This window comes from Sturnira hondurensis, unplaced genomic scaffold (genome assembly GCF_014824575.4).
Source record: "Sturnira hondurensis isolate 20B ecotype Veracruz unplaced genomic scaffold, ASM1482457v3 Scaffold0013931, whole genome shotgun sequence".
Classification (NCBI taxonomy): Eukaryota; Metazoa; Chordata; class Mammalia; order Chiroptera; family Phyllostomidae; genus Sturnira; species Sturnira hondurensis.
Genome location: NW_028086562.1, coordinates 882,210 through 895,871, shown reverse-complemented (window position 1 = coordinate 895,871; position 13,662 = coordinate 882,210). Strand labels below are relative to the sequence as shown.

At 62.5% G+C, this 13,662-nt stretch overlaps 1 protein-coding gene across 1 annotated transcript in view; it reads left to right on the top strand.

Moving 5' to 3' along the window:
* Positions 1-13,662, top strand: part of CAMTA1 (calmodulin binding transcription activator 1) — a 722,747-nt gene that overhangs the window by 650,759 nt on the left and 58,326 nt on the right. Inside the window, exon 11 of the mRNA XM_037062053.1 lies at positions 1,703-1,837. Coding sequence (XP_036917948.1) covers positions 1,703-1,837 — 135 coding nt within the window. The remainder of the gene's footprint in view (positions 1-1,702; positions 1,838-13,662) is intronic.

The following is a 13,662-nucleotide window of genomic DNA, read 5'->3' as shown; positions in this document are numbered from 1 at the left end:
CAGGCTGCTGGGCTGGCACCCAGGGGTCCACGGCAGGTCCTCCCCATCCATCTCTCCGGGGAAGGAAGGCATGCCTCGGAATCTGCCACCGTCCTAGCATCACTGCAGGGTGTGCCCGCGCCAGGAGACGGCGGGAGAAGAGCAACAGCTGAGGAAGGCCCTCCGGCTGGGACACCTGGTAGGGAGAAGCCTTGAGCTGCCCGGGGGCTGGCCAAGAAGCAGCAGGCTTGCTAGGCAAGGGACAGAGCTGAGCGGGCTCAGGTGGCGTGTGTGCTGACCACCCTTCCTTCCTGTTGGTAAACCGGGCTCCTCTCCAGGGCAGGCAGGTAACCACAAGCTTGGAAATCCGCCCGGAGACGCTGTCAGAGCTCCGGAGGTTCTGGACTTGGCTGGAGGTCCCTGCCCAGAGACGCTTCATGGGGGGTCCTAGGGGGCCGCACCCGCCATAGAGCCAGATAATCCAGCACGTGGCCCAGAGCCCAGGGGCCACACCAGGGCAGAACACACAGGAGAACAGACCCACCGGTCATCCTTGGGCAGTGACTTCCTGGAGACCTGCTCTGGGGATGGTGGCCTAATACGTGCACCTGGGATGGACACAGGCCACAGGTCAATGAGCTGGTGTCCCCACGGGAAGTGAGGTGTACATGAGACGTCCTCAGAGGGAAGTGGGGCTTTACTCTGCCCTGGGGAGCAGCTGATGTGGACGGCTTCCTCCAGTCTGGGAGCTTCTGAAGCCCCGCAGTCTAAACAGTAACCCGATCCCCCTGTCGGGCCTCCCTGGAAATCTGGCCTGGGAGGCCCTGGGCACTGGTATCTGGTGTTCCAGAAAAGCAGGACAGAGAGCACATGGCCCCGGTGCCTACCAGCGGACAAGGCCTTGCAGACAGGGCAGCCCACCTGCGTGCCCAGCACAGGCCTCCAGGTCATTGCCATGGCCGCAGCCCCCAAGATTTCAACGGGAACCCGCCACAGCAGCAGCCTCAGCCCCAGAGTGAAGCGGCTCTCTGCCCGGGCCGGGCCTTCCTCTTGCTGGCAATGAGAACGTCCACTCACTCACTCACTCACTCATTCCTTCAAACAACAGCCTTCACTAAGCCTCTGTGGGGGCCAGAGCAGCTCATGAGACCCACACGGGCCACCTTCCTGCCGCTTACTGTCCTGGAGCCAGAAGAGGCACACGCTTCGTGCCGGCACCCGCAGCACAGCACTCGGGGCCCAGAGGTGCAGCCCAGGCTCCCGCTGTCGGCACGGGGGAGGCGGAAGAACTGCTGAAAATCCAGGGGAGGCCGTGCTCCGTGAGCCAGGACAAGCCCGTAGGACAAGGTGAAACAGGAATAAGCACAAAGGAGTGAGCCCTGCCTGCCCAGGCCGGGCAGGAGGACAAGGGGCAGGGACAGGGGCGTTCACTCATTCCCTCCTCACTCTTCATTCATCCATTCAGCCAGTCTGCCCTGAGCTCCCAGCTCCCACCCTCACCGGGGAGCCAAAGGGCAAAGCGACAACAATTCGGGGCATGGAGTGATCAGGGCGCCTGGTGGAGCCAGGGGTCCAGAGACGGTCTCTGGAAGAACAAGCAAGGCCTTCTGGGCCTGGAGGGATGAGCAGGCCCTGGATGAGAGAGCCCAGGGAGGGGCATAAGGAAGGCACACAGGCCGCAGGGTGCCCGCCCCAGCCTGACCTCTTCGTATTTTGCTTGCAGCCCATGACACTGGTCTCGTGACCCTACAAGTTGCCTTCAACAACCAGATCATCTCCAACTCGGTGGTGTTTGAGTACAAAGCTCGGGCCCTGCCCACACTCCCCTCCTCCCAGCACGACTGGCTGTCCCTGGACGGTAAGAGCAGCGCACGGGTCAGCTCGCCGGACTCCGGGGGGGAGGGGCAGTGGAGGGCAAGGCATGGAGAAGGAGGAAGCAGCCAGGTCTCCACGTTTCTGGCCAGAGAGGGTGGAGAGGTGCAAGTGTCCACCACGGGAGGACACGGTGGGGCTGTGCCCGCACCTGGGTGTCTCCCTGGGAGGGAGTAAAGTATGTGATGTTGGGCCTGCAGCTGGCACTCCTGGCAGGGGGTCTGAGTGGCCCGTAAGCCCCCAGGTTGCTGAGAGGCCCTTCTCTTGACAGACCCCGGGAAGCACGGTCCAAGTGTCCTCTGCTTGCCAGCCCCCAGGGCTGTTTCCGAGGTGCCCCAGAAGCTCCTGGAGGCCACCTTTGAGCCCCAAGCTTCTTAAGAGATGACTGCAATGTGGGTGGCTGGGCAAGGGCACAGGCCAGGACTCGCTCCCGTTCTGAGGCCTGGACCGAGAGGCTGTGTGTTCAGTGCTTCTGCCCCTTATCGAGAACGAGCCAAACCTTCTCAGGGAAGCCCTCAGACAGCCATCGCCTGCTGTCTCCAAGCTGGGTTCACTTTGGTCTCTGCCCTGGAGAGCATCAGGAATGAGCCCAGGGCTATGATCATGGCGGAGTGGGGAGGGTCGGGGAGCCCCCGTAGGCTCCAAGGGAGGAGACCGGACCTGCTGGCCGAGGACAGGGCTCCCGGGCACGAGGGACTCTGCACAGGAAAGCCGCCAAAGACGGCCGGGGGACGCGAAGGTCAGAGGCTGTCCTTCAGGCCTGGACGTGCCTGGAAGAAGCCCCGGGCTTGGCCTGGGGTGCTGGGCCCAGTCTCCCTGCTGGGACGGAGTGGGAGGGGTGGCAGCACATGACTTCGCCATCAGGGAAGCTCGAAGAGGTGCCTGGTACTTCTCTGCGGACCACGCCAGCCTGGGGCATGGGGGCTTGGCCAAGCTGACCACGGACCTCTGCAGAGGTCAGTCTCTAAGCGCCCTCGCCTGTCCACAGAGCCCTTTGCCTTCTTACCTCAGACTCCCCTTGATGCTGGTTGCTGGAGGCCCTCCAGGCTTGGGCATGCGCCCTGGCCAGCCCCCGCCCCCCCTCCCCCCGCAGGCCACCCAGCGTGCAAACCTCGGCCTCGTCCCAATCCAGGCCCCAGCAGCAGCGACAGGGTGCCTGGCAGCCGCCTGGGCCACTGAACCTTCTCAGCCATTCTGAGAGGTGGCGTCGGGTCAACAGGCATCTGCACCCTGGCCGTGGCTGCCTGGGAGCACCAGGCTGGCCTTGGCAGCTGCACTGGCTAAGGCTGGAGCCAGCGGGAGCCGTGAGGGTGGCCTGCAGGGTGTAACGGAGAAGGGCAGGACGACCGGGGGCTCCTGTTCAGGAAATCCGGTTTCAGTTTTGCAGAGGAAACGGAGCCCGGAGCTCTGCAGAGCCCTGGCTCTCCCTGAGTGACCAGGTCACCTTACTAGGGTGACCTGTAGGGTGTTGGGGCCAGTGTAGGACCTGTCTGGTAGATGGAGCCCCTCGGAGAGCCAGCCGGCCCCCTGGAAGCCCCTGGAGCCAGCTGTACCAGGAGGCTGCNTGCACCCTGGCCGTGGCTGCCTGGGAGCACCAGGCTGGCCTTGGCAGCTGTACTGGCTAAGGCTGGAGCCAGCGGGAGCCGTGAGGGTGGCCTGCAGGGTGTAACGGAGAAGGGCAGGACGACCGGGGGCTCCCGTTCAGGAAATCCGGTTTCAGTTTTGCAGAGGAAACGGAGCCGGGAGCTCTGCAGAGCCCTGGCTCTCCCTGAGTGACCAGGTCACCTTACTAGGGTGACCTGTAGGGTGTTGGGGCCAGTGTAGGACCTGTCTGGTAGATGGAGCCCCTCGGAGAGCCAGCCGGCCCCCTGGAAGCCCCTGGAGCCAGCTGTACCAGGAGGCTGCGGGCAGGGGAGGAGGCTGCGGGCAGGAAGGGTACGCCACCGTGCCTGCTTCGTGGCAGCACACCCACCCACTCTCCAGAAACCCACTCGGGAGGACTTGGAGCTCTGCCCACCCTCCAGCAGGCCTCTGGTGAAATAAGCACCCCCGGCCCCTGCGGCATACACAGGAGAGATGGCAGGAGTTGGGAGGGGACTTGGCAGCGCCACTTCTGGGGGAGACACCCCTGGGAGAGACAGACTGGGGCCCCGAAGGACCTCGTGCTGCCCTTCCCTTTGGACTTGGCCAGGTGTCCTTTCAAGCGTAGGAGGGGAAGGGGGGCCAGGGCAGAGGAACCAGGAGCCACACCCTGCAGCGGGGGAAGATGAAAACCCCCTCCCCTTTTTTCCCTGAACAAAAGATACATGTGACTTATCCACCCAGGGATCGTTTCTGAACCTTTCACCAGCTGATAAATAACAGTGGGAAGGGCCAGGCAGGACCGCAGCGCCGGGCAACGGGGACCGCTGGGGCAGCCCTAAGGGTGGGGGTCTGCGGGCTTCTGGCCAGCCCTGAGGCCTGGCAGTGAACTTGGTGTAGGGGATGATGATGCAACGGGCCTATCGGAAACCTTCCTTTCCCCCTCCCGTCCCCGCTCTGGTCTCTGCAGCTCCTGTCCTCAGCCCTTTCTTCCCGGGTTGCTGGGTAAATTCTGCGTGGGAGCCAGTGGAAGGTGGAGAAGTGCGCTCGGCAGGGAGTGGGGGGTGGGAGGTTGGAAAGGGGCGGGGGCGAGGGACTGCAGTGCCGAGCCAACCAGGACGCAGCAGCTAGGAGGTAGTGCGCGCGCGCGCGGGCACGCGCTCACACACGCAGGCACACACATGTACACACATATACATACGTACACACGCACACCCGCCCCACGCAGCTGCAATGCAGGGCCTTCGCGGACCCGCGGCCGCAGAGCCCGCCAGGACTGCCGCAGGGCTCCGCGTGGGGGAGGGCCGGCCTTCCCGGCCCTGGGGAGAGGCAGTGACAGCCGACACCAGCTCTGCGTGGTCGTTTCCCTCCTTCAGCCGCCAGGCTCGAGATCCTAGGAGCATTCCTTGCCGTCCCTCCCCCTACTCCCATCCCGGGGGTGGGGGAATGTTTGGAGAAGAGAGATTCTGCCTTCATTTGATGTTTTAAAATGGCTTTGTTTGCCAGACTCGAGGCGGGGGTGGGGGTGGGGTGGGGGCGGTGCGCAGAGACTGTGAGCCGGCTGCAGCAGGCCAGTAAGCTTTGTCTGGTAGCCAGCCCATTTCGGGGGGAGACCTTCCCTGCAGAAGGGCTTAAGTGCAGGGGCGCCACATCCCCCAAATCTCAGCTGGGTACAGCCATCCAGGCAGAGATAGAGTGTAGAAATGGGAGTGGAGGGAAGTGGGGGTGTTGCCACAGCCTCTGCAGCTACCCCTGTGGTTCCAGGCGACTCTGGGCGCCCTTGGGAGCTCAGACCTCTGGGTCCCCGGGGCTGCAACACCTCCCTGCCCCCCACCCCCCTCAGGACTTGTCCCTTCTCCCACCTCCAGTGGGAGCTCTAGGGGGCACAGGCCCTGCCTTCCAGAATCCCAGGCGTGGAATTTGTGTGTCATGAACGCACGTGGGGATGAATGGATATATGCCCGGGGACCCACAAAAGGATCTTAGTGGTCAGGAAGGCTTCCCAGAGTAAGTGACCCTTTGCTGAGACCTCAAAGCTGCGCAGGCATCAGCCAGGCCCAAGGGGACAGGAAGAGGGAGCTGCCATTTTCACCACTTCCTGCCCCCATGGCCCAGATGTAGAGCAGATTTTCCCAGGCCACTTGCACCAGGACTCTGGGTGGTCTGGGGCGGTAGGCCATCGTGCACTTGGGGATGCCGTGGGGACCCCTTCCTTCCAGGGCAGAGGCAGTCAGGCAGCAGGGTTCACCCTGGGGCCAGAGGGGGGTGGGGGACAACTCTGGAAGCGTCACTGCCGCCTGCGACGGGTCCTGTGGACACACACCGCCAGGGCTGTGCTGGGCGCGGACACGTGCCGTCTGTTTAGACAGCCTGGCCTGTGTCTGCAAAGAGAAAAAACCCAGGCCCTCCACCCTGCGGCCCTGGAGCTGAGGGGGCAGGGCGGCCCTGTCCCTGGGAGGGAAGGTGAGTGGGACTTCTGTGTGCCCTGCTCATCCTCGTGTAGCCATCACATTCGCTCTAGGACCTGGATCAGAGGACCCCAGGGTTCTCTGGCCCCGCCCCCACCCACTGCCCCCACCGCAGGACCCCACTAAGCCGCTTACACTTTATTTACGATTGCCTCTCAGTCAGCCGAGCCTCCCACCGGGAGAGGGGATTGGAGTGAGGCGTGGGTACAGCTTTCTTGGGTTCAGCCAGCTGACCACCTGGGCAGGCCTGGTGACCCTCGGGGTCTGTGAGGGACCTCGCCATCTCGGGCAGAGGGGAGAACAAGATCAGGGTCTCACCCCTCATCATCCAGGTGCCTGCTTTCTGCGTAGCCTCAGGGCAGACACCCCAAAACAGCCTGCCCCTCCAGCTCCCAGGTGGAGGGGGTTGTCTGGTAAGCTGACCTCTGGGGCAGCCGGCCTCCAGGTTGGATGTCCGACAAGACTGGCTCCCATCTGTGGAAGGGGAGAAAAGGAAGCAAACACGGTTTGGCCTCCCCTCTTGGCCTTCTGGGCTGCCCCACCCCCCTGGTAACAGAAGACCCGTAGCTGGGCCTGTCCCCAGCTCTGCCTCCCTCCACCTCCAGCTGCCTGCCCCTGGCACGTGGCCACGGGCCTGCGGGCCTCATGCCTGCAGCCTGCGGGCCCCCGGAGCAGAGGCCCCATCCTGACCTAGGGACCACGGGGGCAGCCCCGGGGGCAGCAGGAAAGGACCTTCCGGCTGCCACACACCCCAGGGCTTCTGCCTGTGCCCGCCCCTCCCGGCCTGGTCCCTCCCTCCTGCGCACCTGCCCGCCCTTTGCCCAGTCACCCAGTCACCCTATCTGGGTCTGTTGTGTCCTCACCTGTCCCCGTGGGAGAGAGTACAGAACCCAGGAACAAATTCCGAACTTTGGCTAGAGGGTGTAGAGGAAAGACAAAAGTAATTTGGTTGCACATAGTCTCAAATGTCAGTTCCGCTGAAACAAGCACAGTTGGCGTTGGGGAGGAGAGAACAAGATTCATGAGAGGTTTTAGGGTGAGACCACGCAGCGGTGCCCTGTCTGGACTGCAGAGCTGCTGGGCTGCACCCTCAGTCGTGGCCTAGGGGCTGCCTCGGGGCACTTCGGAGGCCGCTTGGGAGAAGCAGGGACACAGGAGCCTGCCTTTCAGCATTCACCTGCCACGGGCACACTAGGGCCCTTTAGCTGGGGGATCTCTGCCTGCTTCTTAGCCCAGCAGGGACCTAAGAGACATGGTGGCAGGGGAAGAAGCTGATGTGACCCAGTCTTATACTTGGGACTGGAAGCCAGGTGGAAGGACACGCCTCCTCTCGGAGATACAGCCCGGCCAGCTGGGCCCTGCCTCCTCGTGAGCAGCCCCTCTGTGGTCTGCTGGCCCCGTCATTGCACACTGGGGGTGTCTGTCCTCAGCGCTCCTGAGCCAGAGGCAGAGGGCCCGGGGAAGCCGTCTCAGGCTGTTTGCAGCTGGGGCCACGCCAGGTCAGGGTCTGTTTGCAGCTGCTCCCCAAGGAGCAGGTCACCTTGGGGCTGCCTCACACCTCCTTGCAGCAGTGACCAGCGGTGCCCTGCAGAGGGACGGCCCCGAGGAGCAGGTTCAGCATCTGCAGAGGCCTCACCCTGCCTGTGGGGACAGAAAGCTGAGTAAGCGCTGTGGGGGGAGCCCCGGAGCCGGGCACACTCTTGCAGGATGGGCTTCCCAGCCGCCTGGGGCCAGGTGGCTCATCTGGAGGTGCAAGGAGGGAGGCCGAGACCTTCAGGTGGTCAGCGTCCACCGACTTACCCTCAACCTTTGCATTTGTTCCCTAGGGCTACTATATAGCAAATGACTACACACTCCAGGACCTGGTCTCTCACAGTCTGGAGGCTAGAAGTCCAAAGTCAAAGTATCAGCAGGGCCACACTGCCTCTGAAGCCTCAGGGGGACAATCCTTCTTGCCCCTTTTAGCTCCTGGTAGCTGCTGGCAGCCTTTGGCCTTCCTTGGCTCACAGCAGCGTAACCCCAGTCCCTGCCTCTGTTGCCCTGTGACACCCTCCCTCTGCAGGTTTTTCTTTCTCTCCATGTTCTCTCCCAGGGGCCCCAGTCACTGGGAAGGGGACACCTAGTCCAGCCGGGACCCTCTTAACTAGTTACATCTGTCATGAATTAATTACAAAGACCCTGTTTCCAAGGGCACATCCCTAAGCAAGGGGAGAAGGAAGGGCCCAGGGGAGAACTGGCTACACGGACATTAACAGAACATTCTAGGAGGAGGTGTCAGTGATGGGGACTGAGAAGGAGGCGTCCTGGGAGTCAGAGGGACACAGGAGAGGGTGGAGTCGGAGGGCTCACAGGGGGAAGGGGGCAGCCAGCTGCGGCCGAGGTGCCGACAGTGCCCACACCGACCGGGGACCAAACAGGCCCTGGGGAGTGTGCCCTGGCCACTCTGCTTCCTGGGCTCACCCTCCTGAAGGGCTTATCCCCACCCGGGCTCTCCTTGCCGTGTGTAAAGGTGGGGGCTACCTCCTCCCCTGCACCTCTTCCCGATGCAGGGCCACCCGTCTGGCTGCCCCAGGCCATCTCTGCTCGGATTCCTCTTGGGCAAATCCACCCATCCCGTATGGGACCTGTGCCTCACTTCTGCTCCCCACCCAAACCCCACATCTCCTGCAACATTCCCCACCTCGGGGGACAGTCCCGCCCACCTGGAAGACCAGCATCACCCCTGAGACCTCCCCCCACTCCCCCAACCCATCACCCTACTTCTCCCATTTCTCTCCGTCCCCTCTGGACCACCTTCATTCAGCCTCGAGTCAGTTCACACCCCTAACCAGGCTCCGTCCACTGGGCCATGGGTGCTTCCATCGTCCACTATGCCAGGTGCCGTACTTGGCTCCGGGGCCTTTCCTGTTATGGCAACAAACCAACCACAAAGGAACATAACCAGGGCCATGAAAATGGGTGACCTGGTAGAGGGTGCCAGGGCGCTGCCTTAGGTTGGGGGTCCAGAGGAGGCCTCTGTGGGAAGACGGCGTGACAGGCGGGAGCTGGCCAGGCGTAGGTCATGGGCAGAACACTCTGGGCAGAGGGGGTGACAAGAACACAGTCCCAGGGAGAGGCGCCTGGTGTGTTCAGGGGGCTGAGGAGGCCGCTGCGGTGGGGCCGATGGGAGAAAGCTCAGCGAGGGAGGAGGAGCCACGTGGGCCCACTGGCCAAGGCCTGGAGCTGGGAGTTTGTCCGGAGGACAGGGGTCCGACACACTTGGGTGTCCATTATCGAGCCCCTGATGCTGTGTAGGGACTGACTTGTGTCTCCACGGGCCGTGAAACCACAGGACGCTCCTGCATCATGCAGGGAGAGCTGATGGCAGCTCCCGGGGACAGCGTGGGGACGTTTGGAGGTGCAGCCCAGGGTCCTGCTGGTGACTGGAACACAGAGGATGAGGATGAAGGGATGGGCCACGTTGGGACACTAGGCGTGGACAGCTGGGGCTCGTGGGCCGTCTCCCGAGGTGAAGGAGTGAGAGAACGCAGTCTGGGTGGAGGGAACCAGAGTCCAGTTCTGGTCGAGTTGGGTTGGCAGCCCCATTAGAGTTGCCAGGGGTGCAGTGGGGACTGGGGGTCTGCAGGCCACGGAGAGGTCCAGGGTGGCGGTGACACCTGGGAGTCCGCAGCCCGGACCGGGACTTTAAAGTCACAGGACTGCATGCGATGGTGCCATGGTTTCCCAGGACTTTGGGGGGTGTCAGCAGAAAAGGGGCTTGCAGAGAGGCTGAGGAGAAGCAGCCAGCGGGCCAGGAGGAAGACGGGAAGGCTGTGATCCCGGGGAGACTGCGAGGAGAAGGGCGTGGCAGCCACATGCAGGGCTGGGAGGGTGGGTGCAGCCTTGTGAAGGAAGCAGCACGTGGGAAGGCTTACCGCCCGAGAGAGCAACATGAGTTTGAAGACCCCAGAGAAGTGGCTGGAAATGCCGGATAAGAGGGTGCCCAGCCTGTCTGGGAGCTCAGAGCAGTGGCTGGCCCCCAGCTGGGCCGACAGAAAGGGCCAAGAGCCTGGCACACTCACCGGGCCCAGGAGATCCCGTGTCTCCACCACCTCTCGCCTCCTCATAAGCACAAGGAACGGACTTGGGGCCTGCTGTTCCTGCCTGACCTCTGGTGCCAGCTCCGTCAGCCCTCTGACAGGCCTGTGGGCCCCAGGGAGACGTTTCCCTGGACCCCAGACTTGGTGACATCCCACCTCGTTCTGAGTGCCAGGGATAAAACGCTCCGTTGTCCCCATCGGAGAGCAGGGACCAGGAACAAGCCCCAAAGTGGGAACAAACTGTGACTCACCCCCAAACGGGGTGTGGATGTGAGATGCCCAGGAGACAGCACTCAGCCTTCTGCCTGGTTGCCATAGAAGACAGTTGCCGTGGAAGACAGGAGCCCTGCACACAGCTGGGACCCTGCCTGCCAGACCTCGAGGAGCGATGACACATGCTCCAAGGTCAGCTGTGTTGGGCTGCCATCGTCCAACCAGGTCACCTGGACAAGGATGAGCTGCGATGCCGGAGACAGGAGTCTCGAAGGCAAGCCTCCTGGCAAAACCAGAGGGACCACCAGGCATGGGGATCCTGCCTGGCCAGGCCAGTGTTTGGCTGGCTGGCTCAGCCTTTCCTGGGAGCTGGCTCCCAGACTCCACCTTCCTGGGAAAGAGTAGAGATGCTGATCTGTTGATGTAGTGGAGGGGACCCACAGCCTGAGACTTTGAGATTCAGCCCATCAGCAGCAAGGAAGAGAGGCTGAAACGGAGCAGGGGCTGGTGTAACCGCCAGGAGAACCAGGGTCCCGGAGGTCCCCTCGCTCCCCAAGTCCAGCTCCTGGCAGGACTGAGAAGGCAAAACACCCCCTGGCTGGGGCCAAGAGCAAGGCCTCTCCTAAAAGCTCCTAAAAATACACACGTCTCTCATCCCTTCCAAGCAGCCCAGCGACCTTGCAGCCCCGCTCCTGTGAGGACAGGGCACTCCACCAAATGGTCAGATAGATGGGTGACTTCTCCACCGCAGTAAGCTGCTGAGGCTTTCCACTTGTGCGCTCGAGGTCCTTTGGCTGAGAAGGAAAGGGACAGGCAGGTGTGTGTCACCTGCCATATTTAATAAGAATCACAGGAGACATTGTAAAAAGTCAGTGGCGGAGTGGAAATACTCAGCACGCCAGAAACAAACTTAGAATCTTGAGACTTAGAACTTGAGGAAAACTCCGCTGTCTCATCCTCCAACCTCCTCATCCCCCTGGAGCGGGTCTGCACAGCGGGAAGAGCGGCGCCTGCCCCCCACCTTCTCTGAATCAGACAGAAGGACCTCCTCGTTCCTGGCTGGGCCTGCCCTCCTCCCTCCGGTCCCCTTGCCCATCTCCAGTGCACCCAGAACCACCGGCGCCCTGGGAGCCAGGACACCAGGCGGGTGAGAGGCGAGCGAGAGCCCTGGCTGCTGCCCATGCTCACCTGTCCTGACCAACTGAATACCTGTGCACACCTGGCTCCACCCTGCGCTCCAGGCCCCTGGGGCAGAGGCCCTGCGCTGGCTTCGGCAGACGGGGAAGCGAGCGTCCTCTCTCCTGCCCAAGCAGAGCTGTGCTGGGATGGGAGCAGGGGGCTCTGCCTGTCTGATAGAGCCACGTTTAGAAGAGCTGGTGACATCTTGTGTCTCTCAGGCGGCACCAAGCTGCGTCTACTTGTCTGCAACACAGGGGAGAGCATTTGTGTGGACTCAGCAACCTGTGAGGTCCCCACTCTGCAGATGAGGACACTCGGACACAGCGGCCAGTGGGTGGCACACAGAGTGTCACACCCAGGTGGCCGACCCCACGAGCCTGCTCTGGACCCCCACATAACGAGAGCCTTCCTCCGAGCCTCTGCTCCCAGCTCCAGCCATGCGTCTGGCCCCAGAGCCGGAAGTGTCCACTGCCCCCCCTTCCCCTCTCCCCGTGCCCCTCTCCCCAGTTTGCAGTCTGGCCCTGCGAAACCCACAGTGCTTCCTCCTCCTGGGTCCCTCTGCCATTTTCCTCCCTCGGGTCTGTGTCATTGTGTACCTGGGCTGGGCCCTCCTGACGCTTGCGCTTCTACCCACGCTACAGGGCACAAAGCTCTCAGAAAGGACTGACAGGGCACGGGGTGTGCCAGGCGCTGCGCTCGGCACTGCCCACCGGGAGACACGGGCAGGAACACCAGCACCTGGGACCCAGTGTGGTGGGGTCTGTTAGAGAGGGACACCCAGGGTTGCTGGGAGGGGAGTGGCCACCCGCTCCTTGGGAAGGTCAGGACAAACCCTAACTCCCCAGCCTGGGACACAAGCCCCTTCTCGGCCAGCCAGCCGCACCTGTCCCCCCGCGTGGTCAGCCCTCACTGCCCCTGCGGGATGCTCTGCCCTCCGTTCCACTCCAGTGCTCGGGCCTCCCTGAGTGAACCACGTTTCTCGCCTCTGAGCACACGCTGCTCCCTCGGGGCCTCGGGGCTTCTCCCTGGGCTGGGTTGAAGAGCTTCCCCGCCAAAAATTTCCACCCTGAGTCCCACCCCCGCCACAGTGGAGCCGAAGTCCCACCTCGTCCCACTCCCCCGAGGGCAGGATGCCTTCTTTTGACGTGGCTTCCCTACCCGCTTTGTAGCTCCAGCTTCACCAGGCCTCCTCTTCACAGTCTTGTGTTCGCTAAGGAGACCTCACCGGGGGCTGGGCGCTGGGCTCAGTGCTGGAATCAGAGCAAATGAATAAAAACAGGCGAGGGTCTCGTGCTCATCCAGTGGGGGAAACCGGGCCTGACCACCAAGCCTCTGTGTGAAGAAGCATTTGGGGAGCTTGTACCCACGCGGGGGAGGGGCCACTGCTTGGGGAGCATGTCTTCAGGAAGTGACCCTTTGGGAGGAGCCAGGTTAACTCCCTGGAGAGGGAGGAGCAGCTGGCATCTTCCAGGCAGGGGGAGCAGCTTGCACAGCGAGCCTGTGGTGGGAGGGAGCCCACGAAGGCCATGGGGGTGGAGAGGGAGGGGAGGGGCAGGCCGGCCTGGCAGGGGGCACTCTAGTGGGCCAGGCTTTATCCCAAGGAGGGGGCAGGCACTGGGGGGCTGAGAGGCGGTGACACGGCCCGGTTTGCAGCTGGAGAAGTTCTCACAGCTGCTTCGGAGAGTGGGCGGAAGGCGTGCGGAACAGGTGCGGGTAGACCGCTCGGTGCTCCAGGCCGGAGATGATGTTGAACTTGGAGGTTCTGAAGAGAAGGGGACAGTCAAGAGGCAGTGAGGAGGTGGCATCAGTAGGCATGTAGGTGGGTTAGATGTGGGAACCTTTGGAACACCCACGCAAAAAGTCAATAGCAAGTGCACGGACGTGGGCTCCCGAGCACAGAGATACACATGGGCAGGAAGAAGTATGTGACGCGTCTTTGTGGAGGTAGCATTGGATGACAGGGGTCAAGGGGCGTGGCTAAAACTGACAAAAGGGAGAATAAGCTGAGTCCTGAGGCCAAGGACTTTAGTCTTAATTATCATGGTGTCCCAAGAGTCCGGGAACACAGTAAGTGCTCAATAGGTGTTCCTTCGAGGGATAGACCGGTGGACGGGTGGACGGACAGGTGGACTTTGTGACTGCTGTTTTCACTGCTACCTGACCTCAGCTTTAAAAGGCTGTGGCATTCCTGGTGTCAGAACTGGGCTGGGGGGACTGTCCCGAACCAGCCGGCCCCTGCTTCAGGCAAATGACCCAAGACAAGAACGCAGGAGCTGGGCCCCAAACACCTT